Source organism: Caretta caretta, chromosome 18 (assembly GCF_965140235.1).
Source record: "Caretta caretta isolate rCarCar2 chromosome 18, rCarCar1.hap1, whole genome shotgun sequence".
Classification (NCBI taxonomy): Eukaryota; Metazoa; Chordata; order Testudines; family Cheloniidae; genus Caretta; species Caretta caretta.
This window is the reverse complement of record NC_134223.1, coordinates 14696071-14722203: the sequence shown is the minus strand read 5'-3', so window position 1 is coordinate 14722203 and position 26133 is coordinate 14696071. Positions and strand designations below refer to the sequence as shown.

Genomic DNA, 26133 nt, shown 5'->3' with positions numbered 1-26133 from the left:
CGGCCTTAGAATTAATTATCCCCATTTTGCAGATGGGGAACTGAGGCCCAGAGAAGCGAAGCAACTTGCCCAAAGTCACTCAGGGAGTCTGCGGCAGAGCCAGGCTTTGATCCTGGGTCACCCATGTCCCAAGTCAGCACCCTAACCGCTGCACCACCCGGGTAGGAGAGGAGCCCACTTCATCTGAAGTTTCCTTCACGAATAAATTGGTGTGGTGACTCATTTTTGGTCCACGTCCCACATTGTGTCCCCACGTTTGGGCATTAGCAGGTTGAGGGGCGTGACCAGCTGGGGTTGCACCCGAGACCTCTCCCACCAAAGTACAGACATCGACCACTTGGGTAAGAAGGCAAAGTCCATCAGCGGAGAGCAGCAGCAGTCAGCTGTCTTCTGTGGACCTGTCACAGAGGGGGATGCAGAGACATCTGCCCGTGCATTGACAGAGACTGTTGTCCTGGATCTTGTGTTGCTCGTGGGTTTCATTTTCCTGGCCTGTGCGAATGTGGCTATTCTTCCTCTTGCCTCCTTTGGGGAAGTATCAATAACGGTCAAGGAAGCCAAGTGTAGGTCCTGATCCTGTGATCCTGATCCAAGCGTAGGTCCTGATCCTCACTCAGAGCACACATGTGCCCTCCAAGCTCCTCCAGGAAACGATTTCTGTGTCCATCCTGCTGGAGGCCTATTGAGCTTGGTTACAAGAGCAGGCAGGCGAGGAATAATACTTAGCACTTCCATAGCACTGGTCATTGGTAAAGCTCCATATGCTCCCCAGAGATGATGAAGCATAATGTCCCTTATTATACAGATGAGGAAACTGAGGCACGGAGAAATGAGGCACGGGACTTGCCCAGGGTCACACAGTGAGCCAGTGGCAGAGTCAGGAATAAAACCCAGGAGTCCTGCCTCCTCCTCTGGTGCCAGATGACGAAAGGTAAAGTGGTCGGGGCTGACAAAGGGCCCAGCCGTGCGGGTAGGGATCCAGTGTGGAATCAGGAGCTTTTCCCTACAAAAAGGTTACAGCAACCCGGCATTTGTAGGTGGAAAGCCGAGCGGTGGCTCTGGGTCCCTGCCCTTCTCCAGGGGCTTCCTGGAGCTTCAGTGAACCCAAGGCAAGAGGGTGTTGGTATGACCCTGCCCAGAGCCAGGGCTGATCGAAGGGCAGACGGGGCCACTGATGGACATAAACCAGGTATTCTCCTACCTTGCAGAGCATCATTAAAATAAGCCTGTCTGGTGGATAAGGCACTGGGCTGGGTCTCAGGAGACCAAAGTTCTACTCTCTAGCCTTGTCACTGACCCGCTTGGTGAAATTACTTCTCTCTCTCCGTCTCTGATTCCTCTCCCACTCTTGTCTTGTCTATTTATACCATGTTCACTGGGGGTAGGGACGGTCTCTCACGAGGCAGATGTACAGCACCTGGCACAATGGGGCCCTGATCTTGGCTGGGGCCTCTAGATGCTACCTTAATACAAATAAATAACACTACTGCTAATATAAGCTCTGCTTCCATTGTCAGGCTGCTGGGAATGGGCCGTGTGGCTGCAAAGTTTGTATGTGCCTGGGACAGACGTGCCCCGTACCTCTCACCTTCCCATGACGTATTGCTAATGCATTGGCAGCTCCGCCTCATTCCAGCATAGGAATGAATCATTCTCTCTTTTGTACGCTCTCTCTAATTTCCCCTCATCCTTCCTCGACTTAGAAACAAAATAACTAATAGCAGCAGAGGGAGTGCATCGGAGTCCCTGCCTGCCTCCCCGCCGGTGCTGCATCTCAGATTCCAGATATTCAGGTTGATGACAGGGCTTCATGGTCCCCACCCATGGGATGCTACAGTAGAGTCCTGGAGTGGCGAGCTAACCTGCCTGGAAGGAGATAGGTCTCAGCTCCTGATCCCTGCTCTTGCTACAAATGTTCCCCTGAGCCTCTAATCTCCTTTGCCCGGACCTGTGGCTACCACCCCACTGTGCAGAAACCCCTGCCCATCTCATGCACAGAGGTGTCCCCAGGGATGCGAGCCCCACAGCCGCTGACAATAACTTCTCCTAGTTCAAGAGGATGGCTGGATGTGTTCGTACTTACCTTCCCAGGAATATACTGCAGTATTTTGTCTGTGGTTATGTCTCTCTCCTGCTCTGACTCAATACCAAAGAGGCTGGCCAGGTTTTTCTTGCTGTCTTGTCTGCAAAGAAACGAAAACACATAGGCCAAAGCTGGTATATTGCGAACCCCAGCTCAGAAATAAGGAAGTGGGTGAGCCAAACAAGCAATTTGCCACTAGCCTCCTAATCATCCCAGCCCAATAAACAGCTGATAATCAGCCTGCAAGAATTTTAATGGCTTTTCCAGGCACTTGTTGGCTTGTCTTTGTTTTGCTTACTTGTCTTTGCATAACCAAAATGCTCAACAAGCCCTGTCTGCATCTCTAGCCTGGCCATGCATCCCAGCACTCACCCATTCCATTTTATTCCATCTTTGTGTCTTTCCTGTCTCCGTCCTCAGAATCCCAGTACCGTTCGACCCCGAGCCCTTCGGACGCACACTCACGCGCATGTTAAAGTGCCCTGCTCCCACTACCAGCTGTCATTTACCTTTTGGGTCATTGGGGCTGCTTTGGCCAGGATTCCTAAGCAGTTTTCTCTCTTCAAACCACATTGCAACAGTTAACGCTATGGGGACCAAGTTATCATCTGCAGTGGACGGAAGACCCCGTCCTGCAAGATGCTGACCAACCTCAAAGCCCAGCAGTGTCAATGGGAGTTGCAAAACACAGGATCAGGTCTTTACACTGTAAACTTCTTGGGGCCGGCAATCTTGGGTCCGATTCTCCTCTCCCTTACATCTGTTTTACCCCAGAACAACTCCATTGCAACTGCCTTCCTTCAGTGGAATTATTGCCAATTTACAGTGATGCTGGGGAGAAGAGAAACACTCCTGACATCTTGTCCATTTGTTTGTAAAGCCCTGAGCCTACAGGGTTTAGGAAGGATCTCCTGAAGCCAGCTGGTCCATCCCACCAAAAATGCAATTATTTTTTTCCCAGCTTCAGACAACGTAAAAGGCAACCACAAGCTTCGACAAAGGCTTGGTTCACTGCTGAAGCCTAGAACATGCATGGTGGGAAGCAATCCTGGAAGGTCCCCCTTCACACACACACCCCCAGGTGGGAATAGAAGGGAGCAGTACAGATGAGGTCCTTGTTATCGCGGGGCTTAACAAGTGGGTTGGGTGCAGAGATCTGTAATATTTCTGATATTTGCACTGGACCTTCCTAGAAGCTCAGTGTAATACTGCTATTATCTATTGATCTGGGGGGGGGCTGCTGGTGCTGCCCATCACCGTAGTATCTGTGCGCCTTCCAGGACAAATTGAGACCAATAGCAAAGTCCCTACAAGACTTCCTGGAGTCTCTGGCTCTTCTCCCTTTTCAGGGTGAAAATGCTGCTCACATTATGTAGCTAAAAATGTCTGGCTCTGGAGGATCTCCCTCTCTCTCGGATCTTGGCTTTTACACTCACTCACTTTTTTGGACTTGTGGCCCATCAGTGTCAGAGTCAGGAATCAACCAGTAAATACCTCTGCAGCCGTCGTGCGCGTTCCCCCGGCAAGTCTCGTGGGAGCGAGTTTTCGTTTTCAAATCCGACTGAAATAAACCAGCCCTTTCCCCCAGGGGCCCCCTGACCGGGCCGGCCCCCTCCAGAGCCCGGGGGTTCCTTGCTCTCTGCCCCCGGCTGCAAACTGATCTCGCGCCTGGCTGTCCAACCCCACGCGACACCGTGCAAAACGCATCGCTGGCTAACTAGGTCTGTGGCCCCCAGGTAGCCAGGGGAGGGCTGGGGCTGCGAACCGGGTGCCCAGCCGGTGCCTTGCACAGGGCAAAGCCGGCTGGGAGCGGAAGCTTTAAAAACAAGTCCAGATCAAACCGACACCCATCTACTTACGCTTTCTTCAGGGAAGGCTTCCTGCTGAACGAGTGTCTGAATCTCCCGGGTGGCTGGGGAACACAAGTTATGTTCCCCATGTTGGCAGCAGCTGCGATAATCCAGGAGCACCAGGCACGGGCAGGGGAGAGAGGGGGAATGAGGAGCTGGGGAAGTTTGCGAGCATGTGTCATGCAGACATTCCCATCCCCGCTTCCGTTTGCGGTGACTCGTGTGGGTGTGATCTGTGTGAGCAAACAGCGTTTTGGCCAAGGGCTGGGCCACTGGGTTCTCTCCCCTACCCCCGGGGCGGGAGGGGAGGGATTTGGGCAGGTGAACCCGAAAAAGTCGGTTTGGCACCGCCTGGGATCTTTGATCCTGGGCTGGGGAAGAGGGCAGGGGGCTGAGCCGTTTGTGCTTGGAGAGGAATTTTAACCACTGTTAGATAAGAGGGATTCCGTCCACGGAAGCATTTAGGTCTCACGGCTGCAATCTGATCCCCCAGGCAGCCCCCTGCAGAGCCCCACGAAAGCCAAGGCGCAGAGGCAGCGTGTGTGTGGATCCAGTTGCAGGACTGGAGCCTTAAAAGGACAGGGTAGGGGTTTCAGGCTTCGATCCTGAGGGGCCTTGAAGTTTTTCTTAACGGCTTGGTTTGCAGACTCCATTGCCTTCTGATCGAAGCATGTCCCGATTTATTTTTTCTAACTCAAAAAGTGCTGCGTCCCACATGGGGGATTTCTGTCTCAGCCCTCATCTTGACAGCGAAAGAGGAATTAACCAGAGAACAACCGATTCGTGGCTGCTTAGCTGCAAGTGATCATAACTTGAGTACATTAGTTATGTACAAGCAGAAAGTCCAGGCCAGCCATATGTATACTGGGTGCTTTAAAAAGGGCCATTCCACAAAGCTGAAAACCATTGTGAGCCAAATCTGCAGGAAGAAAGAATTTGAAGAGAGAAACGTGAATGGTAATTGGGGACTGTTTAAGAACATTATACTAAGATGGTCAAAAGACACAGGCAAGAAAGAATTTAGACTGTAAGCTCCTTGGGGCAGGGACTGGTTTTTTGTTCTGCGTCTTCACAGCACCACGGCACAATGGGGTTCTGGCCCATGACTGGGGCCCCTAGAGCCTACAATGGACATAGACTAGATAAATAATAAGGTACAGTAATTAAAAAAACAAATTTCAGAGTAAGAGCCGTGTTAGTCTATATTCGCAAAAAGAAAAGGAGGACTTGTGGCACCCTAGAGACTAACCAATTTATTTGAGCATAAGCTTTCGTGAGCTACATTTCGGATGCATCCGATGAAGTGAGCTGTAGCTCACGAAAGCTTATGCTCAAATAAATTGGTTAGTCTCTAAGGTGCCACAAGTCCTCCTTTTCTTTTTAAAAAAACAAACTGGCTTGGGGGGAAGTGAAAGCAGCTATAAAAACGAAACAAAACCAACCCCCCAGTATATAACAAATGGAGAAAAGGGGAAGATGACAGCAATGAATTTAAATTAGAAGCTAGGAAGCACAGAAAGACACAAGGAGGAATCTTTGGCCAGCAGAGAAAAAGACACTAAAGAGGTTTTGGCATCCTAACAGGAGTATTGGTCCATTGTTGGATGGAAACGGCAGAATTGACAATGATAGCACAGAAAAGACAGAAATGTTCAATAACTATTTCTGTTCTACGGTTAGGAAAAAGCCAGGATGATGAAATATTTTTCATTTCAACAGTAACTAAAGAGAATGTTAAACAGCAGCGGTTAAAGCTTTCAAATGTTGACATTTTCAAATCAGCAGGTCTAGGTAACTTGCATCCAAGAGTTTTAAAAGAGTTGGCCGAAGAGCTCCCTGGACTGTTAATGTTGATTTTCAATAAGTTTAGCTGGGGGTGCTCCAGAGGACTGGGAGAAAGCTAATGTACTTATATTTAAAAAGAGTAAATGAGATGAGCTGTATAATTATAGGCCTGTCAGCCTGACATCGATTCCAGGCAAAATAATGGAACAGCGGATAGGAGAATTGAATAATAAAGACTTAAAGGAGGGTAATATAATTAATGCTGATCAACATGAGTTTAGGGGAAAACAGATCTTGTAAGACTAACTTGAATTTTTTGGAGGAGATTGCAGGTTTGGTTGATAAAGGTAATAGTGTTGATGTAATAGATTTCTGTAAGGGGTCTGACTTGGTACTGGTTAATATTTTGATTCAAAAATTAGAAAAATACAAAATTAACACGGCACACATTAAATGGATTAAAAGCTGGCTAAGTGCCAGATCTTAACATGTTACCATAAATGGGGACTCCTTACTGAGCGGGTGTGTATCTAGTAGGGAACCAGAGGGATTGTTTTTTGGCCCTTTGCATTTTAATCAGTGACATGGAAGAAAACATAAAATATGTGTCTGAGAAACTTTGTAGATGACAGAGAGTTTGAGAGAGGGGTAAATAATGAGGACAGGTCCCTGGTACAGAGCAATCGGGATCATATGGTAAACTGGGCTCAAGCAAACACTATGCATTTTAATACATCCATAAGTAAGGTCGTAATCAGCTGAACATGAGCTCCCAGGAAGATGCTGTGGCCAAAAGGGCTGACGTGGTCCCTGGATGTTTAAGCAGGGCAATCGTGAGTATTCCTCTGTCTTTGGCAGTCATGGAAAGCTACTGGAAAGCTGTGCCTAGTTCTGGTGTCTGCTATTCACGATGAGGATTGAAAAATCAGAGAAGAGAAGTTAGAATGATGAAGGGATTAGCAAACCTGCCGTGTATGGAAAGACTCAGGGAGCTCCAGCCGTTCAGTTTAAAAGCTGCAGCTTCTTGCTCCCTACGTGGGAAACAGAAATTTGGTAATACAGGGCTCTTCAGCCTAGCCGACAGAGATCTCGCAAGAGCCAACGGCTGGAAGCTGAAGCTGGACAGGTTTAGACTAGAAAGAAATTACAGATTTATAGCTCCGAGGGTAATTAACCAGTCGAACAACTTACCCAGGCTTGCTCCATCACTGGCCATTTTTAAAATCCAGAGCCAATGTTTTTCTAAAAGAGCTGCCCTCGTTCAGACAGGGAGTAATGGAAGGCCGTCCTATGAGCTGTGCTATGCAGGAGGTCAGACTACGTGATGGTATTGGTCCCCTCTAGCTTTGTCATCTCTAAATCGTATGTATTTGAATCAGTGCCATATTATCCTGCCATTCCAGAGCAACCCTACAATAACAAACCAGCATGTGCTGCCCATCCCACAGGAGACATCCTCTACTAAACCCCCTCACTTTTTTGCAGGGCAGGTCCTGCGGCTGCAATGTGTGCACTGCCGATTCCCTCTAACAACGAACCCGTGTGCAAGCATCGCATGGAAGAGAACAAAAATTGTGGGAAGGAAACAGGTTTCAGTTGCAGTCTTTCAGGTTTCAGAGTAGCAGCCGTGGTAGTCTGTATCTGCAAAAAGAAAAGGAGGACTTGTGGCACCTTAGACACTAATAAATTTATTTGAGCATTAGCTTTCGTGAGCTACAGCTCACTTCATCAGATGCTTCTTACAGTCAGTAAAGGGACTGTTCTCCTTAAAGGATATTGCTAATGGACGAATACAAAACCTACCCTGTTTTTTTGTGTAGGTCCTGCAAATAAATATAGCCACGCTCACAGGGACGCTTCCGACTGCAGCCAATGAATGGCTAATAAAGTGAACCTGTTGGAGCCTGCACTGAATGGGATGTGTCAAAGCAGCCCCTGCCATGGGATGGCTTCGTGTACATCATTTGGAGACCCCACAGTTTGTAGGACTACATAGCGGCCCCTTTCCCCCACTCCGGCTTGCTCCACTCCCAGTAACAGGAGAGGCTGCACAGGGATTGGGAGCTGACGGGCTCTGTGCTTTGGGAAGCTTTATGCAACTGGCAGTTATTTATAGAAACCTGAGAGCAGGGTGAGGGCCTGGGCAGAAATGCAGAGCAGGTGGGCGGCCCTCGGAAAGCGAATACCATGGTGTACTCTAGCATTACTACTGCATGGGGCTGTGGGCCCTTGCTGTAAGTGGCAAGAGGGGGAAAGGTTTCTCCTCTTGAGTCCTCGCTGGGGGCAACTACACCTCTCAGTCCCCTCCTCCCGACCCTGGCCCTTTACCCTGCTTGTGAAAGGAGCTCAGCATTTCCCCCTTGGCTGCAGTGACTGAGTGCAGCTGGCGAGGGCAGCTCTGATCTATTGCAGGCTTCCCCTGCTGCTCAGCTGAGCCAACCGGCCACTCCTGCCTCTAGGCAGGACCCCTGAGACATTCCTAGGTGAAAGCAGGATGTTTCTTGTCTGCTTTTCATTTCCCCCCGGGTGCAACAGCTGTCAGCAACTCTGGGGCTGGGGACTCGCAGGGGGGCTGATTAGCATTCAGACACAGAGAGAGGTGTAAATCAGCAGCTGGTGTCAGATTAAAGCCCCGTTGTGTTTGCACTATTCGGACCCAATGGTGTTTTTCTGCACCTCTAGGAGATGCTCCTTTCCAGTTGCAGCGCACCCATGGTGGGACGTTTAAGAGGCATGTGTTGTGGCACCCTCTTCTGGGGCATGGGAAAGGGCCATGTTTAGACGATTAAATCACAGCAGACTCATGCCAACCTGCCATCGTAAGCAGCCCACGAACAGCCACTAGCTGAGGAGTGAGGCGAGGGTCAAGTACGGCAACAAACAAGGGGTCTTGGGCCAGTCGAGCCACTCCTTTAGTTCACCTGGACTCTGTGTACCAAGGTGCAAATACCATCAGGGCAGCCGCCCCATGCCCTTGGCCCACGGGACTTCCATGCCCACATTCACTGGCCAGAGAGGGCCGGGGAAAGATGGATAGAGCGTGTTCTGGCTTATGTTGTGTTCAGCTCACTGGGCAGGTGCAACACAGGCCCCGGCCCTGGGGTGACATTTGCAGTGGTGAGTCCAGGGCAGTCCTGGCTGCAGCCGCCCCATCGGCAGCCATCCACAGCTGCAATACTAGGCTCGTTCACATTGCAGCCTGCGGGAGGGTCAGAGGGTGGCATGTTCTAAGCAGAGGCTCAGGAATTCCCAAATTCTAGCCTCAGCTCCTCCAAAACAAGGCAACCTTCTCCACCTTGCCGAGCATTGGGGGACTTGCTTCCCTGCCTCAGTTTCCCCCCTTAGCAAAACCTAGCTGGAAATAGCTCGCCTACCTGAAGCCAGGTGAAGGGGGAGAAGAGCAATAAGTGGCTGAGGGGCAGAATCCAGTAATCAAGAAAACCTTTTTATTTTACACATTGGCTTGTATTGCTTGTTCCCCCCGTGTAGTGCAAAATCGAGAAAAAAACAAACAGTAAATGCCTCATAAATAAATCATAACTGACATAAATAAAAATGACATTTGGACAGGGGGGTGAATCAGTGGCCTCTCAGCTAGGCCAAGCGTATCCCTCCGCCAGGCTGGGACTAGAGAATCACCTTCCCCACCCGCCCTTGGGGCAGGCTCCAGGGGGGCAGCAGGAGACGCTCCCTGGGTGACGCACGGCAGCCCAGCCCTGTGCCCCCCCAGAAGGCAGGCTGCTGCTCAGCAATGCTGCCCTGTTGGGAATACCTCCCCGGGGCCGTTGTCTTAGTAACAATGCTGTGTGTTAGTCCGAGACCACAACGTAAAACGGGAGGAGAAACAAACAGTTAACAGCGCCTCTGTCCACTCAAGTCTCTCTCTCTCTCTCTCTCTCACACACACACACTTCCAGCCATGGATTGTCACTCCTTGGGCCGGTGGCAGGCACCCTCCACCAGCGCCGCCCAGCGGTGGCCCCCGGCAGGCTGCTTTTTCAACGGAGGCCTCGGCTTTTTCCAAAGGCTCCACTGGGTCTGAACTGCATCACCACTGGGGTGGAGCGACTGCACCCTCCACACCTGATGCGCTGCTCCCTGCCCCGCCCGCCTATCCTCTCAGCTCCAAGCCCCCTTGATTCAGATGAGGACAGTACTTAGCAGCAGCGTCCCCCACACGCCGCAGTATTGCTAACACCAGCTGAAGGGGTGGGGCCATTGCTCTCAAACTGGCAGCTATTGTTTTAACCATGGTCCACTTCCCTCCCTCAGCAATGCCTTCCTGGCCCCTCCACTTCCCTTCCTCGGGCGCGAGCTGGTTCCCTCCCTTGGTGCGGGAGGAAGAGACTGGCCTATGGTGCCCTCATTCCCTTTGCCCTACTCATGGGCCACAGCAGAAACCCCAGGACTTCTGCCAAGTCATAGCAGCTGGCAGCTCTGAAATGCCCATGGAGCTCTAGGCTTGGCTCTTGGGCTCCCTTCCTAGGATTCTCTTCTGCCTCCTTGGAAGAGGATCCTGGTGTCAGAGGGGTCTTGAGCGTGCAGGTTGACATGAGCTAGCTTGAAACCGGGAATCCTGCTGCGGCTGACAGGTACAGCTAGAAGGGAGCAAAAGGTGGAATGCACACACACACGACTGCACCCCTACTTTGAGTGAGATGGCGTCTTGTGACCTAGTTAACCCAACACAGGGGCCACGAAATAGGTGGATGCTCTTGCCGTGCTAACAGGGAGCTCATTTCAATCACAGGATCGGGGGCGTTGGGACGTCAAAAGGGCGTCGTCAGCAGCACACAGGAATGTGACTGCCGTTGAACGGTGGCTGGTTCCTTCAGGGACTTGGCAAGGAGAAAGGAATGAAAAGATTGAGAGATTTTAAATCTATTTTAAAAGCCTAAAAATCTACTTCGGCCTGAAAAGCCCAGAACATGTCTTTGGGTAGAGGGCGGGGAGGGCAGCTAGTGATTTTGGGTGCCCAACTTCAGGCTCTGGAGCTGGGCCTGTTTAACGTGCAAAGCATCTGTCTTGGGGAAAAAACTGGCCCTTTCTAAAGCGTCTCAACGTGGGCACCAAAAAATCTCCGGTCACTTCCGGAGATACAAGTCAGCGAGTATTTTCACAAGTGAAATCTAAAGGATGATGAAGTCGGGAGGAGAGAGAATCAGGGGGCGAAACAAACAAACAGTCAGTCACAGAACAGCCTCCCAGTGCTATTGAGGTATCCATGCTTTAGCCGTTCCTATACACCATGGGGAACACCTGTTATCCTGTCTTCATGCAAACCACACACAGAGCACGGCATATGTAGTGGAACACATCCTAAGCCACCGCCCACGAAGTTCTATGGTACAGGTGGGTCTATACGGCCAACCCTGTGCATTACAGTACAAGATGATTCAACCATTAGAGGGGTAGTTTAAGACAGGGAGTTGCTAGCTGCAAATGGTTCCTTCTGTGCTGGTTTCATGGTACATATGGCCTCTCTCACACACTTACTTCTAGGCCATAGTCATTGTCCAAGAGATCATTTAAAAAAACGTCGCTTGCTCGTTCCTCTCCTCCCTTCCCATGTCGGCGGGAGGGGGGTGGGGAACACCAGAATAATTTAAAAAATAATAAAGTCAATAAGAATTAAAATGAAAAGATTAGTACAATAAATACAAATGGGAGACACATTAAATAAATAACATGGTGCGACCCTGCAGCCTGCACCACCTGCCGGGTCGTACCGTTCTAGGGAACCAAGGGCCTGGCCCAAGCCTAGATCCTTCTTTGTGGACAGGGAAGCCGTGTGTAGGCTGGATTGTTCCCAGCCGCCGGGTTAACACAGTGACACAGACATGTGAGCAGGGGGCAGCAGCGCAGCCATTGGTAACAGTGGGACGGCCACTGCACCCGAGCCGGTGAGCTCATTAAATCCATCTGGTCGGCAGGGGGACCTCCGTAGCGATGGCAAATCAGGACGGACAGCGAGCGGGACGGGGTCAGCAGAGGATGGAAATGCCGGAGGGCTCGGGAGGCTCCGCACAGTTTTGTGGCCTTCTCCCCGCCGCATCCCCCAGCTGCGGTTTTTAAGGCATCGATCAGACACCCGTGTGAGCCGTACGCCGGTCTCGGAGGCTTTACCAGCACGCTGGAGGCTCAGGACCGAGAGTTTGGCTAAGGTAGTGTTCCGAGGAGCGGTGGTACGTTCAGCGGTTTCCTGGAGAAGCACCATATGCGTCAGTCACCCACCCCCGGCGCTCCCGTCCACCTGGATCCTTCCTCGCGTGGCTGTCCAGTGTGCAGCACGTCGGGGCATGGTAAACCCTAAAAGCAGCAATGGTTTCGACTGGGCCTGGCCGGCCGCAAAAGTCAGTTGAGTTGTGGGCAGGTTTGTGGATGGAGCCGAGAGCTGCCCCCGCCGTATGTGCCAGCAGAGGGGACTCTTGAATGGAAAGTGCCCCTTTCCATTCACCCCTCAGCACGCTGAACTGCAGGGTGCCCCGAGAGAGGCAGAGCCCCCCAGGGGCCTGCGGAATTGCTGTGGGCCAGGGCTGGAGGCAGCAGCCGGAACCCTCCCACTCCGGTCTACAGAGACTGGCTGCTACAGGGGTCAGGCCAGGGTGGCCTGGCGCTCCTCCGCATGCGGCTGCCCCCTGGAGGTAAGGTGCAACTGGATTCTTTGTCAAAGGCTCGTCGAGGACACGGAGAGGGTGGGCGAGGAGGGGGGCGGGAAGTTGAGCAGTTCCAGCACCGCAACCCCCACGCTGCTCCGCCGCGTGAACATGCACGAGGCCGCCACCCACTTGTTGGTGCGGGGGTTGTACTTCTCGATGGAGTTGAGGCTGGAGCTCCCGTCGTTCCCGCCCACCGCATACAGCCACCCGTCCATGGCCACCAGGTCGTGGGTGCTCCTGCAAGCGACAGCACAGAGGACGGTGTTAGCGAGCCAGGCTTTGGATGTCCCCCGGCAGATCCCCAGCCGGGGTTGAGGGGGTTCGGACCTCCGGAAGGCAGGCGGGAGTTGGGCACCCGAAAAGGGACGCATCAAAATTAGCAGAGCCTTTTGGCTTCAGTGATTTGCCCAGGGTCACGGAGGGAGTCAGTGGGGGAGCCGGAAATAGAACCCAGGAGTCCTGGTTCCCAGCCCCTGGTTCTAACCACATTTTGGTCCATATTTTAGGCTCCTAAATTACGTTATTTGAAGGTGATCCCTCTGCCAGCTACAGGAAGTCCCAAACACCTATGTTTAGAATGTCGAGATACTCCCCCAGTGACTGTGTCATGTGCTTCCTGTAGTCGGGATTGGGTAGCGGTAACTCGGGAATCATTTATGCCCACGTAGGATTGTTAGGGCGGCAAAGCCTCTGCAGGCTGCCCCTGCTTGCTCATGCCTACGTGGTGCATGCAACGGGCACTGCTGATCGCGCAGCGTTGACAGGTGAACACGCAGCATGGAGGTCCCAGACCTCCCAGCAGAGAGCTTCCCGGCGGTCGTGACTGCAGGCCAGCCCGCTCGGTCGGTCAAGCGAGGCCTGGTCATTGCTGCACCTTGATGGCTGCAGCATGATGTGCTCCAGTGGGAGATGGCTCTCTCCAACCCAAGAAATCCCCAAGGCCACCAGTCTCCCCAGCTCCCCAGTTTGGATGGGTGCTGGAGAACGGGGGGGGGGGGGGGGGGGGGGGCTGGGGGTCCCTACCTCCGAATGTTCATGGGGGCCACGCTCTCCCAGGTGTTGGTTTTCGGGTTGTAGCGCTCCACAGAGTTCAGGCAGCTGGTCCCGTCGTTGCCGCCGGCCACGTAGAGCATCCCTTCCAGCACGGCCACACCGGCGCTGCTTCTCCGGCTCAGCATGTTGGCAATGGGGGTCCAGGTGTTGACCTTGGAGGAAAGGGGACCAAGCGCCCATGAAAGCACCTCTGGGTTAGCGAGCGATACCCGGGGGGTGATTATCCTCCCACCCAAGCCCTTCAATGGCGACACCACTGTCCGGTCACACTCCAGACCCTGTTTCAGGGTAGCAGCCGTGTTAGTCTGTATCCGCAAAAAGAACAGGAGGGCTTGTGGCACCTTAGAGACTAACCAATTTATTTGAGCATGAGCTTTCATGGGCTACAGCTCACTTCATCGGATGCATGCTCTCTGTGCTCTGCTCCCCGTTCCCAACTCTTAAAACAACAGCTCCCCCCGGAGGAAGGACCCCTGTAGGACCCACCATCCACATTCCAGCAGGGGGCAACAAAGAGTCTGCAGCTAAAGCAAGTTACGATGACCCCGGCTGCAAATCTGACCTTGGGTGCAGCAGGTTAAAGTAGAGTCGCCAGCCATCCTGCCTGCTGTTATCAGATGAAGGGCAGAGGTGATGGGGGAGGTTTCCAGAGCCCTGTGGAACAGGCTTTTGAGGGAACACAAAGGCCCCCCAAGGAGATGGCGGGAGGGGAGTTCTACTGGAAATGGTTTTCTGTACTGCCCCGTTCCACCCCAATGCAGCTAGATCCAGCAATTATACTTTGTTCACAAACACTAATACAAATGTCTCTCTCCGCCCCCTCTGGCCCCCCATAAGGAGCTTACAAACATGATCCGCCCAAGTCTGTGCTCAGTGTTTACAGGCACCCTCCTTCCCTAAAGCATCAAACACAAAACTGCCTTAAATCAAGAAAAAAATAAAATGTTTAAACCCCAGAGAGGTTTCAGAGTAGCAGCCGTGTTAGTCTGTATTCGCAAAAAGAAAAGGAGGACTAGTGGCAGCTTAGAGACTAACCAATTTATTTGAGCATAAGCTTTCGATGCATAATGCATCCGATAAAGTGAGCTATAGCTCACGAAAGCTTATGCTCAAATAAATTGGTTAGTCTCTAAGGTGCCACAAGTCCTCCTGTTCTTTTTGCAAACCCCAGAGAATTATTTTAAAGAGACCTCTGCTGGCAGGTTCAAGCAACTGCAGCTGTTAACAATAGGACCCTGGTCTCCAGGTCCCTAAAATTTGGCTTAACTATTGGGAGCTCGAGCTGCCCATCAGCTCCCGGCCAGAGCTCCAAAGTGGCCATGCATGTGGCCGTGTCTATTTCTACGGCTCTGTCAGGGAGTCCCGTCAGGGAGTCCCAGCGGCAGCCCCACAGTTAGAGGCTCCGTTCAGAACATGGTTTCTGACCCCCTTTCTCCTGAGCCAAGCCTCTGTAGGGGAGCCAACCACACCTGTGGGCCCACAACGGTCCGCTGGAGCTTGTCAGCTTGCAATAATGGCCGCACACAAGGTGGCAACACAGCTGCACGTGCTGGGAAAGGGGAGGGATCCGTGCGACCCCCACCGCAGGTGGAAGGGATCGAGAGAATTGAACAGAGACCCCTCATATTTCCAGAGACTTGTTAACCGACCTACAGAATTCCATAGCAGGGCGATAGCTAGCTAGGATGGTTTAACCCCCCCCCCCGCCCCCTGAGAGGATCTCGTGCTCCGTTAGGTTCTGTAGCATTTTAGAATAATTTCTGTAGCCCCCTGTTGTGTTTTCCTCTGTTCGCTTTCTATAGGGCTTTGCCACAGGGTCCTTTTCGGAGGAGGGACAGGAAGGAAAGCGTTAATTGCACTCTCTTGCCCTTACCTGCGGCTCAAACTTCTCCACCGTGGCTAAGTGGGACGAGCTATCGTATCCCCCGACGGCGTAGAGATTGCCATCTGCAAAACACAGTCATGCACAGAGTCAGCCACAGAGCCCTCCACAAGGGCCGTGTTATCGGCAGGGATGGATCCCGGCCTTATGTGCCACGGGTCTGGGCAGCCAGGAACGCAAAGGAACAGCATAGCAGCCGACAGGCAAATCTACACCAAGCAGCAGGACCCTCCGGGGAGGATTTGCTCACAGAGCAGCTCATGCACCTTCCCCCCCCCCCAAGCCTCCGCTGTATGGGGGCCGCATCTGGCGCTGGGAATCATTAAATATTCATCAGGCCATTTCTCTGCTGTGCAGCGAGGGCTCCGTGCCGAGAGAGCAGCCCGGGGAGCTTGCTCGCCTGCGGCTGCCCCCGACCAGCTCATTACGGGCCGTGCGAGCGCTCCCCGCCGCCACAATTAAGCTTTATTTTTAGCCAGCGACGGCAGGAGCAGCAGGTTGCCGCGGGGGCCGATCCATAACGCAGCGCCAGGCAGGGAGCACACCACGGGGGGAAAAGGAGCGAGAGCGTGCAAAGGAACCACAGAGTCAGCACGGAGCAGCGAAATTGGAAGCGAAAGAGCAGAGACGAGAGGGGATTAATGTCCGTGCAGCACAGAACCCAGAGCAGCGAGGAGCTGCTCCTGCAGCGGGTGCCATTGGCAGCAGTGACGCGCACCATGGTGAATGCGCTGGGCCAATTAGAGACTGATTTATGCACTCAGCTAGCCCTGTACGGCGGTGCTCTGTTTATCCACAGAATAACCCGTAGCTGTTACCTAGATCGTCCCTAGCTCTCAAAGCGCTTTACAAAGGAGGACAGTATGGGATTATCCTAATTTCACAGATGGGGAAACTGAGGCACAGAGTGGCAAAGTGACTTGCCCAAGGTCACCCAGCAGGCCAGTGACAGAGCCAGGAATAATACCCTGGTCTCCCAAGCTCAGGCCAATGCTCCATCCCCTAGGCTAGTGGTTCTAGAAATTATTTGACGTGCTCCCCTTCTTTGTGTCTGTAGTAGTTTATGCTCTTCCTCCCTGCCACACAGGTACATATATCCTGACATATGCAGCATCGGTGCTTCACTTGAATCAGTTTCAGCATCTTTGTTTTTCATTTGAGGTTTATTTTTTCTGTTGCACAAACGAGCCAACGAGCCATTGTAAGGAGAGCAAGCGCAGAACTGCCATTGTGGTCCCGTGCGTACGATTAAGTGTGTAACGGACGGATGAATGTACAGATGACAACGCCTTTGTGGAATACTAGGCAAGCTTCACAGAAATACGTCAAAATGCACAGCGCCAGCTGAGGACGTGACATGTCTGGAGGAATTAGCGTTGCTAGTTATTCCGTGCTGGGGGGTAAAATGTGGGCAGGAAGTTTCTTTTTCCTAAAATTTCTCCTCCTCCTCCCCCAATACGTTCTGCGCCCCCCAGTTTGAGAAGCTCTGTTCTAGGCCAGTGTTTCTCAACCACCAGTCTGCAGACCAGCGCCGGTCCCTGAGATCTCCCTGACAGTTTAGGAAGGCAGCAAGCTGGTCTCTGGTATCAAAAAGGTTGAGAAACTGCTTTAGGCCACACTGCCTCCCCTCTGCCAGCTTCCCCTACGGAGGGCTCCCCTCAGGAAGCGAGGGGAACCGGCCTATTCAGCCCTTGGGTTCTCCAATAGATTGTGGCACAGGCGGAGAAGCCCCAGCTGTGGTGCGGTGACAGGGACCCTGTAGCTCTCTGAACTGGGCTGTGACCACACCTCATTCCACACGGGTCACTGGCCAGCTGCCGGACTTCCCAGGCAAGATTGCTCTGGCCTGGAGGTGAAGCAAGGGGGAATGGGGTCCAGAGTGAAAGTGAAGAGACTGCGCTGCATCTGTGATGGGTTCTCTGGGTGACCCTGGGAAGTATTTCCCCCCCGCCCCTCGGTGCCTCAGTTTCCTCATCCATCAAATAGCGATTGTGATGCTTGTCTGCTTTTGCAAAGGGCCCAAATCTACGCTAGGCATGTGCAAAACATTAGTACTTTTGGGCTTGTGGGGAAAGGAGAAGTGTCCCATTACAAGGATCAGCGTGCGCACAGGGAGACATTTCAACATAAAGGTACATATGAGATCAGACCACTGTTGTTATGTTAAAAGCCGGCTGCATCCGGATGAGGGTTATTATGAAATTTCTTTAGCTCTACGCTGCACCCATGGGGTCATCAAGCTGCTGCGAATTTTGCTGCTCTAGGAAAATCAGCTTTTTCCTAGGCTGGAGGGAGTGTTTTTGACAAAAACCTTCCAAACACAGACAGTAACTGGTCTCTGCACGAAATGTTATTTTAAAGAGAACAATGCTAACCGCATTCAGTTGGGCCATCTGGTTTGGGCTGTGCCATTTCACAGTTCTTCCTACCCCACCCCAGCTCTCATCATAGGTTGACACGAAGGCACGGCCCATGGACTCCAATGTTCCCAATATCCCACCTTGAGCCCAGAACCCCTAGGTGGATGCAGAGAGATAGCAAGCTTTCCTCCGCTTTGATCCAAGTCAGGCCAAGATCTGGAGCCTGTTACCATTATTAGAGTACCATGGACCAAGAAAACTATGGTAGTCCAATACACGCAGGAAGAGACAGTCCCTGCCCCAGATCATCTGGAGTGTTTAGCCTATAAGTCAATTAAATGACTTGTCCTCGGTCGCACAGGGGGTCCCTGGCAGAGCTGGGAACTGACCCCCTTTCTCCCCAGTCCCGCTGCAGGGCATTAACTCCACCCTCCTTCCTGTGCATGGAGCAGAGCTGCAAACCTGCTCCATTCTGTGCCCGGTAGGCAGTGCCCTTTGGCTCCTGGCACGTGGGCAGCGCGGGTCCCACATCAGCAAAGCGCGGTGGCCTGTCACAGACAGCAGTCAGAGAGTGGGGCTGCAGCTGATAGGAAGCAACGTGCAGGACTAGCCAGAGGAAGGGGCGAGAGGTGACAGAGCCTGGGAGTGCCAAGCAGATTCCACCACGCTAGTGCCTACCTAATGTCGCCACCCGGACGTATCGCCTCCTGGTGCTCATGGCGGCGATCGAGGTCCAGGTGCCCGTCAGGGGGTCGTACCTCTCAGCGCTGCAGCAGGCAGAGACACAGGAACATTAGCAACACTGGAGGGTCTCTGGGAAAACCCGCTGATGCAGCCCTGAGGGGCAACGGAGGACACCAAGGGGTGCGGAAGTGAGGCAAAGTGCTGCCACGGATCAGAAACTGGCTCAGGGATAGGAGCCAGAGGGCAGAAACAAAGGGCCGTTTCCCCACCATGTCACAGGGTTAAGATCAGGGTCCTCCGAGGGGCAGGGCCAGAACCAGCGGGGTTCACATCTTCACCAGGGACAGAGAAGGGGGGGCCGTATTTGCAGCAGACACACGACGTACTTGTCCAGACTGGATGAGACTGCACAGAACTTCAGAAGGACCCAGGGGTGCCAGGTGAATGGGCCGATGGAGTTCACTGGCCAAAGGGCAGGTTGGTCTTTCCTGGAGGGCCAGGGAACTAGGATGGGGTCAGGGTTAGAGACACCCACGCAGAACCCCGCTGTGAACGGAGAGGGGATCCCACCCTGGTAGCCCCACAAGCCTTGGGTCCCTTTGGCTGCCGATGAGTCATCAGGCCTCAGGGAGGGCTAGATCTTGGGGACAGCAGATCTTGGGGACAGCTGGGGTGTCTCAGCAGCCCGGGGGGCACGGACACCACACCGAGGGGACGAGCACATACCCAGGAGATCCCCCTACCTGTTCAGACATGAGGCCCCGTCATATCCCCCCGCTGCATAGAGGAGCCCGTGAAGCACCGCCACCCCCAGACAACTGCGCCTGGTGCCCATGGACACCTCCGGCTGCCAGGAGTTGGTAACCGGGTCGTACGACTCCACTGTGGCCAGGTCGGAGGTCCCGTCGTAACTGCGGGGGGATGGGAGAGCGTTGGAAGGCTGGGGAACCTTCAGGGCAGAGCTGAGAGCCTGGACTCCACCGAAGCCCTTGGGCTGAGCACAGCTTAGCCTCAGGTCGCTGCCCAGCCCAGACGCGGGCCGCACTCTCCTCCCTAGCCCAGCTCTTGCCAGCAATCAGGCCCGTGCAGAGCGTCAGCCAGTTGCTGCATTTCTGGCGGGTTCGCTCCCCGCGTTCCAAACCCGCTCCGCCAGCCTGCCCTTCTCACCCCCAGCAGGGATGATGCAGCCCCCGGGGGGCTCCCAGTCACCTGACCGAGTCTGTGTGAATTCACGGGACAGGCTGAGAGGGCCGGGGTCCTGGGTCGCAGCTGAGCCAGGCAGTTACTGTGCATTGAACATGTCCCTGCAGGAGCTGGGCACAGCCAACCTGCTGCATGACATTAGCAGGGCAAGCTTCCCTCACCAGCTGCCTCAGTCCTAACTGAGCAGCGGGAGAAATGCAACCGCAGGCGAGAACAGCCTCCGTCCCCTCCTCTGGCGCCGTGAACAAACGGTGTCAGTTAGTGGCCAGGCTGCTGCTGCACAGAGACCCAGCAAACTCACTCCACTGAGCAGCTGGGGGCAGTGGAATGGCTTCCAGTCTCTGCTCCTCTGGGCTGGGTTTGAACCAGCGACGTTTCCCGTTACCACTTCCCTGGGCCAGCCAGAGCCCCGGCACACAGCTGGTGGCAGAAATGCCCCCTGGGCCCAGCCTTTGTTCTCCGACCCGAATCCAGAGGGGTCCCACCCCAGAGCCAGCATTCCCCTCTCGGTCCAGCTCAGTGTCCTGCTCCCCACCTTACCCGCCCACAGCATACAGCTTGTTTCCGATGGCAGCGACGCCCACCCTGGCCCTCCGGGTCGACATGGAGGCCACCATGTGCCACCGATCCGTCCGCGTGTCGTAGGCTTCGCAGTCTCCGTGGATGGCGAATAAGCTCCCCCCACCTGCAGAGGGGAGTCACAAGCAGAGCGAGTGAAGGGCAGGACCCCTGAGGTTTCCAGGGAGTCATTGGGCAGGGGGAGCCATTGACATACCCCTCCCTGACCCCCAGCTCTGCCCAACATCCCAGTGACAGGCCCTGCCTGCAGCCCCTTCCCCGAGGGTGGGACAGATGCCACATGGGAGGCAGGTGATGGGCCCCTCCCCCAGGCTGCACACAGGCACCGTATTCAGCCCCCTTGGCCTGGCTGTCCCTTACCCACGGCGAAGAGCACAGTGCTGGCCCCCTCGCACCGCCGGGGCCGGGTCCTGCTGTTGCCGAGGACCCCTCTCTGCTCCGGCATGAGGTGGTACTTGAGGGCCTCGATCAGCAGGTCCTTGCACTCCGAGTGGTGCCGGACCAGGAGCTCCGTGTCCACGTTGCTCATCAGGAAGTCCCGGCTCAGCAGGGGCAGCCGGACGCACTTCATGAGCTGCGGGGTGGAGGGAGGGGAGGGAAAGAGCTGAGTCGGTGGAACAGAGACGGGTTGGGGTGAAGATTAGAGTGAGCTCCTCTCTTAACAACCCCAAGAGCCTCGGGATCCTGACAGGACTGGATCTCCCTCATCTTCCTCCCAGTGGAAGGGAGGGCAGCCACCCCCCGGCGTACGCCTGGCAGCAACTCCACCCTCATCTCCTCCACAGAGCCCAGGACCCTCCCACTGCCCTGGCAAGAGCCTGAGACCCACTGCTACTCCCAAATCCCAGGCTGGCCCTGCACTGGCTCCCACAGCCTGGTCCACGTGCCAGCACGGCTACCTCAGTGACGGATCAGCTTGGTTCTCCCCTTGCCTTAGCCACGGCCTGCTCTGCTGGGCGCCGGTGCCCGGACAGTGCCCTGCTCATAGCCAGCTGTGCCCTCTACCCACCTCTTGCTCCCAGCCACACGCTTGGGATTGCTAGAGAGGCTCCAGATGCAGGAGACTCAAGTGCACGCAGCTGAATGCGGACTGCAGAGTGCAGCCAGGGCCTTAGTCTGGTAAAACGGCTGAGTCCCTTCACAAACTGGAAAGCCCTTCCTACGCCACGGCCTGCTGGGCTGGCGAGCTCTGGCTCCCTCGCCTGCAGCAGGGCTATTAAAAAAGTTGCCATGACAGGACTGAGCAGCAGCTCAACTGCCATACAGACAACACCTGTGCCTGACAACCGCAGGGACCTCTGTGCAACCCACCCAACCAGCCCCCACAGCGCCAATGCCAGCCCTACGTCAAGTGCATCTTGGGATGCATATACTCCTATTTGCATATCATTTCCCAGCATTCTCTGCAGGCTCGCAGCTAGTTTCTTAGCAGGCCTGGTAGCAAAGCTGCCAGAACAAAGGGAAAGGTTGCCAGGGTACACACGGATGCATTTTTCTCTGGGTTTATTAATGGGTGCCAATATTCATACTTGCGATGCCACAGGTATCCGCAAGAGGGCATGCGAGACTCATGCAGAGTTTGTGGCTCCAACCTAGGGCTATGCTGGGAAAGAATCCCTGTCGGGAAAGGTTTTGTTATTCCTGTTACTGTTTTGCTTAAGCAGGCGACAGGCCTGTGGTTAATTTGCTCCTTGTCACAGACACAGAGATCTGAGCACTAGATAAAGGAAAATCCGGCCTAAAAACGTTGCAGATTTGCCAAGTTTGGCTTTTCAGAGCAATCCTCAAAACCCAGCCCTAGAGACCAAAGTTTACCTGACGGACCCATCACCCACCCAACAGCACTGCTGCCCCACTGAAGCCCTGGCTCTGCCATGGATGCCTCATGTGACTGTGGGCACGTCGCTGCCCCTCTGCGCCTCATTCCCTAAAATGGGGTCGCAGCACTGGCCCCATCACAGGGTAGGGGATTTTGTGGGGCCATATTTGGGGGTTTTATAGATCCTCTGATGTGAGATAGGAACTAAAGAAATCCCAAGTATGATCACTTTTCTCTGCACATGGAGGAAGATATTCTAATGGACAGGGCCCAGGACAGGGAGTAAGGAGACCTGGGTTCTAATCCAGGTTCTGCTGCAGATTCCCAGTGTAACCTCAGGCAGCCACTCAGCCTACCCACTTCAGCTCCCCCTCTGTAAAATGGGGATAACATGTCCCAACCTCACAAGGGTGTCGGGAGGATGCAATGTGACTGTGAGGTGCTAGGACATGGACATTCATCAGATTCAAACCCCTGCCTTCTAGCCCTGCATAAGGCAGCATGAGCCTCTGTTTGCAGTGGGGTACAATACATGCCCTAAATCAACCCAGTACATCGGAAGGAGCCAGATGCAACAGCCTTGGGCATCCAACCTCCTCTTTCAGTAAAGCTCCTGTCAGACCAGGCCTGAGATAGCCAATGGCAGCAAGGGCTTCCAGATCGCACCATGCTGGAAAACTAACCCGTCTCGGTTATACCAGTCAAATGCCACTGGGGGGCAGAGCAGAATTTGGCCTTGAGATGGTTGGACTTTCCCCACTTGAGCCAACTTTTCTTTGGTTCCCCCCAACCCTGTCTGGTCACACAGCCTGCAGTTCCCAAGGGGAGAGGGAAATAGGAATATGCAAAAGGAGGGTCTCCAGGAGCCTTTAGACCAGGCCAAACCCACCTCCATCCAGCACCTACGTTCTTAGAGTGGGTGAAAATCCCCTCCCCTGCGATGATCTGTGTTCCCAGCCAGCTCGCCTACCCTGGGGACATGCTGCCTCCTGCTGTCCACGTCGTGTTTGACCCAGCTCAGCACAGCCCGGTACACCTCTTCCTCAGATGGCACGTTGAGGCTGTCGCTAGAGATGAGGTCCAGCACCTGCAGAGGCGAAAGGGAAGTCCAGCTCAGCTGTCCCCCGTCATGGGGAGGGAGGATGGCAAGGAACATGGACGTGTGCACACACACACACACACAACCAGCAGAGCTGCACACTCGGCGCCTTACCACACCTCCATAGCGTGCGGGTAGAGCAAGGCTGGTGTGCGCATATGGGAACGGAGACGCGGCGAGAGCAGAGAGTCAGGACTCCTGGGTTCTGTTCTTGGCTCTGTCTCTGACCTGCTGGGTGACCTTGGCCAAGCCTGTGCCTCAGTTTTCACGTCTGTAAAGTGGGGAGAACAAGGCCAACCCGCCTCCCAGCTGAACCCTCCCACCGATTGGTTAGGGCTTGCCTGTGCACCGATGGCGGGAGGGGCAATGGAAGCCTGGAGTGTCAGTGTAGGCACCATGGCAAGTGACAGGGCCTGATTCCCTGCTCCCCTATGCTGGTTCCCCAGTGGCCACGCTGCTTTATTCTCGGCCAGTATTTCCACAGAGCGGGCAGGCGCTGGCTGCTCTGGAGGCGCCCGGGGGCAGACGGCAGCCTTAATCCTTCTTGCTTTATGTCCCACTTTCCTCCGCTCTTGGGCCACGCTCTCTTCCTGGCAGCGGCAGAGTCCTGCGAGAGAGGGGGCCTGGGCACAGCCCCTGGGGGTCCCCACCCTGCTCTCTGAGCCCGCTCCCGGCTCCCGGGATTCTTGGAGACACACGTCATGTCTCCCCCGCCCCGTGGAGAACAGCGCTGAGCCGCGCTTAGGGCCCAATCCGCCGACTCTCGCTGACCTCTGGGGGCGTTGGAGGAACTCGGGCAGTGCTGGGTGGCTAGGCCGAGGCCTGGATGGAGTAGCACAAACCAGCCCCCATCGCTTCCCTCCCTGCCTATAACTACTTCCTCCCTCCTCACCCACACCCCGGCCATCTCCTGCCAGCACGGCAGCCCCTCCCTCCCCCCAGCACCTCGCTGACTCTGTTCCATGGCTAGCCGCTCTGTGTGGGCTAGGGGCTGAGACAGAGAGTGTGCGTGGGGGGGGGGGGAGGAGGGGTGCGGAGAGGCATGAACTAGCCCCCAGGTCCTACCGAGAGGGGATGAAGACACCACGGCGAAGCAGAGGTGACCGGCCAGAGCCAGTGGGCATGGTGTGACATCCCCGCTTGCATCACGCAGCGCTCTGCACCCCGAGGAGAAAGTCAGTGGGAGCAACGCCACAGTGCGGAGAAAAGACGCGAGGCCTCGGGAGGGGTCTCACCTGCTTGAGCGGCAGCAACATGAACTCCTCCGTCTTGGACACCTCCACGAAGTGCTGGAGGACGTACTTGTGGGCGGACTTGAGCAGGTCGCTGCAGGAGTGCGTGTCGGCGAAGCCCCGGATGCCCAGGCAGTTGGATGGGTCCAGCTGGCTCAGCAGGAACTTGCAGCAGGCGTCCCGCACGCCGTTGAGCTGGAGGAGGCTGGCGGCTGGAAGCAGCGTCTGCGGGCAGACAGGGAAGCGGCTGGGGCTGCAGCCCACCGCTTCCACCACTGCTGCCCGCAGAGACAGCCCCACCATCCCCTCTTCCTCAAGCAGGGGCCTAATGCTTTCCCCACAGAGACAGGGCCAGCGGTCAAGAGATACCCTGGCCTGGGAGAGCCCTGGGACACAGTTCCTAGGAGCCCAGCTAAGATCTAGGATCCAGAGTGCAGCCCGTGGGCCAAGCACATCCCACAGAAAGTCCCATTGAAAGTCTGCACTTGACCCACTCTCTCATAGCTTCCTCTGTGGCTTTGCGCCTTTATGGGGCTGGCTGACTTCCTCAGATACAGAATGCAGGAGAACCCTTCACCTCCCAGGCGATGAGAGGCAAAAGTGCCTACAGAAAGATTCCCATTAACCTCAATGGGCCTGAACAGGCCTTACAAGAGGCAGGGTGGAGTGGCAGCTCTCAAACAAAAGCCTGAACCACCCGCATCTCTGCAATGGGTTCTCCCATCCCACCCCCGGCAGGCTCTGGGTGTCACGAAAAACAGCTCGATCCTTTCCTTGCCAGCAGCTTAGTCAGTATAAAATGAATCAGCAGCCACAGAGCGGCTGCCGGCTATTTTAGAGGAGTGCCCCGAATTCTACTCTTTGTGCTGAGCTGGAGCGAGGTTGCAGGACTCACGCTCCATCCCTCGCAGACCCTCACGAAGATAGGGTAGAGGAGGGTCACGTCAGGCCAGCGCAGAAAGCAGAATTTGGAAACAAGCGAGAATAACAACAACAGGTTCTGCGGCCAGCTGTCTCGTTCTTTCCCGAGAAGGCCCCTGGGCTGTGTGATTCAGTTACACGGAGCTGAAGACTCAGGGACATGGGATCAGGGACCGGAGGGGAAACAAGTGTCTGAAAGAAAAGGCAAAGCTGATGGAGATTCGGATTTTCTCCCCTGCCCTTCCCCCAAATCAGTACAAATTTAATATAAAGCTTTTGCAAGTTTTTCATTTCAAAAGACAAACAGGTTCTTTCCAGGCAAGAGAGGACTGCAAAGATGCTTGTGTTTTTGAATTGGGGGGAAGAAAAAAAAAACAGTAATTTTGTTTGATTTCATGGAGTAGCAAAATTTAAGGGGTTGGAGCCCCCGCCCCCATTCCCCCCCGGATACACACACACAGGTAAAAGGCTGGTGCAAGATTTTGTAGGAAACTAACTTTTCATTTCTGCACACGTAGGCCAGGCTGCACCTAGGCTAGACGTCTCCACTAAGGTGCGACATCGTGTACTTTCCTCATGGTCAAGCTGCTGATCTGACCTGAGCTGCACTTCATGATTCTCGGTGCTCGGAGTGGCCGGAGCATCAGATCCAAAGCTGAGAACGACAACTGGCCTTCAGCCCAGTTGCTTTGTTATTTGGTTGCCCAGGGCTACAGGGTAATAGGATTTTTCCAGCCCTTGTAAAGAAACTCCACAAAAGCCCAACCCAGAGGGAGAAGCTGAAACAGGCTCGGTTCCAGACCAAGCAGCTGGAGAGAGACCAAAGGGCGGATGATGAGGACAAGCACCTGCAGTTCCCACTGAAGTCAGTGACAGTCGCAAGCATTCAGCGCCTCTCAGGATTCGGTCCAGTTGTGGCAGAGC

The 26133-nt window shown here is 54.4% G+C and overlaps 2 protein-coding genes across 9 annotated transcripts in view; both read right to left on the bottom strand.

Annotated features, from left to right (window-relative positions):
- PLEKHN1 (pleckstrin homology domain containing N1) overlaps positions 1 to 4193 on the bottom strand; it is a 42364-nt gene extending 38171 nt beyond the window's left edge. Inside the window, exons 1-2 of the mRNA XM_048825115.2 lie at positions 3943 to 4193; positions 2084 to 2183 (exon numbers count right to left, since the gene is read on the bottom strand). Coding sequence (XP_048681072.2) covers positions 2084 to 2183; positions 3943 to 4115 — 273 coding nt within the window. The 5' untranslated portion in view covers positions 4116 to 4193. The remainder of the gene's footprint in view (positions 1 to 2083; positions 2184 to 3942) is intronic.
- A 4949-nt stretch (positions 4194 to 9142) lies between these two features.
- KLHL17 (kelch like family member 17) overlaps positions 9143 to 26133 on the bottom strand; it is a 38141-nt gene continuing 21150 nt past the window's right edge. For 7 of the 8 annotated variants that reach the window (XM_048824990.2, XM_075121204.1, XM_075121205.1 and 4 more), the window contains 9 exons: positions 24292 to 24513; positions 22928 to 23044; positions 20499 to 20712; positions 20100 to 20244; positions 19100 to 19267; positions 18351 to 18439; positions 15304 to 15377; positions 13401 to 13582; positions 9143 to 12614 (listed from right to left, as the gene is read on the bottom strand). In XM_048824990.2, coding sequence (XP_048680947.1) covers positions 12386 to 12614; positions 13401 to 13582; positions 15304 to 15377; positions 18351 to 18439; positions 19100 to 19267; positions 20100 to 20244; positions 20499 to 20712; positions 22928 to 23044; positions 24292 to 24513 — 1440 coding nt within the window. In that variant the 3' untranslated portion in view covers positions 9143 to 12385. Of the gene's footprint in view, positions 12615 to 13400; positions 13583 to 15303; positions 15378 to 18350; positions 18440 to 19099; positions 19268 to 20099; positions 20245 to 20498; positions 20713 to 22927; positions 23045 to 24291; positions 25865 to 26133 lie in introns of all 8 variants that reach the window. The other variant, XM_048824994.2, reaches the window with a different exon arrangement.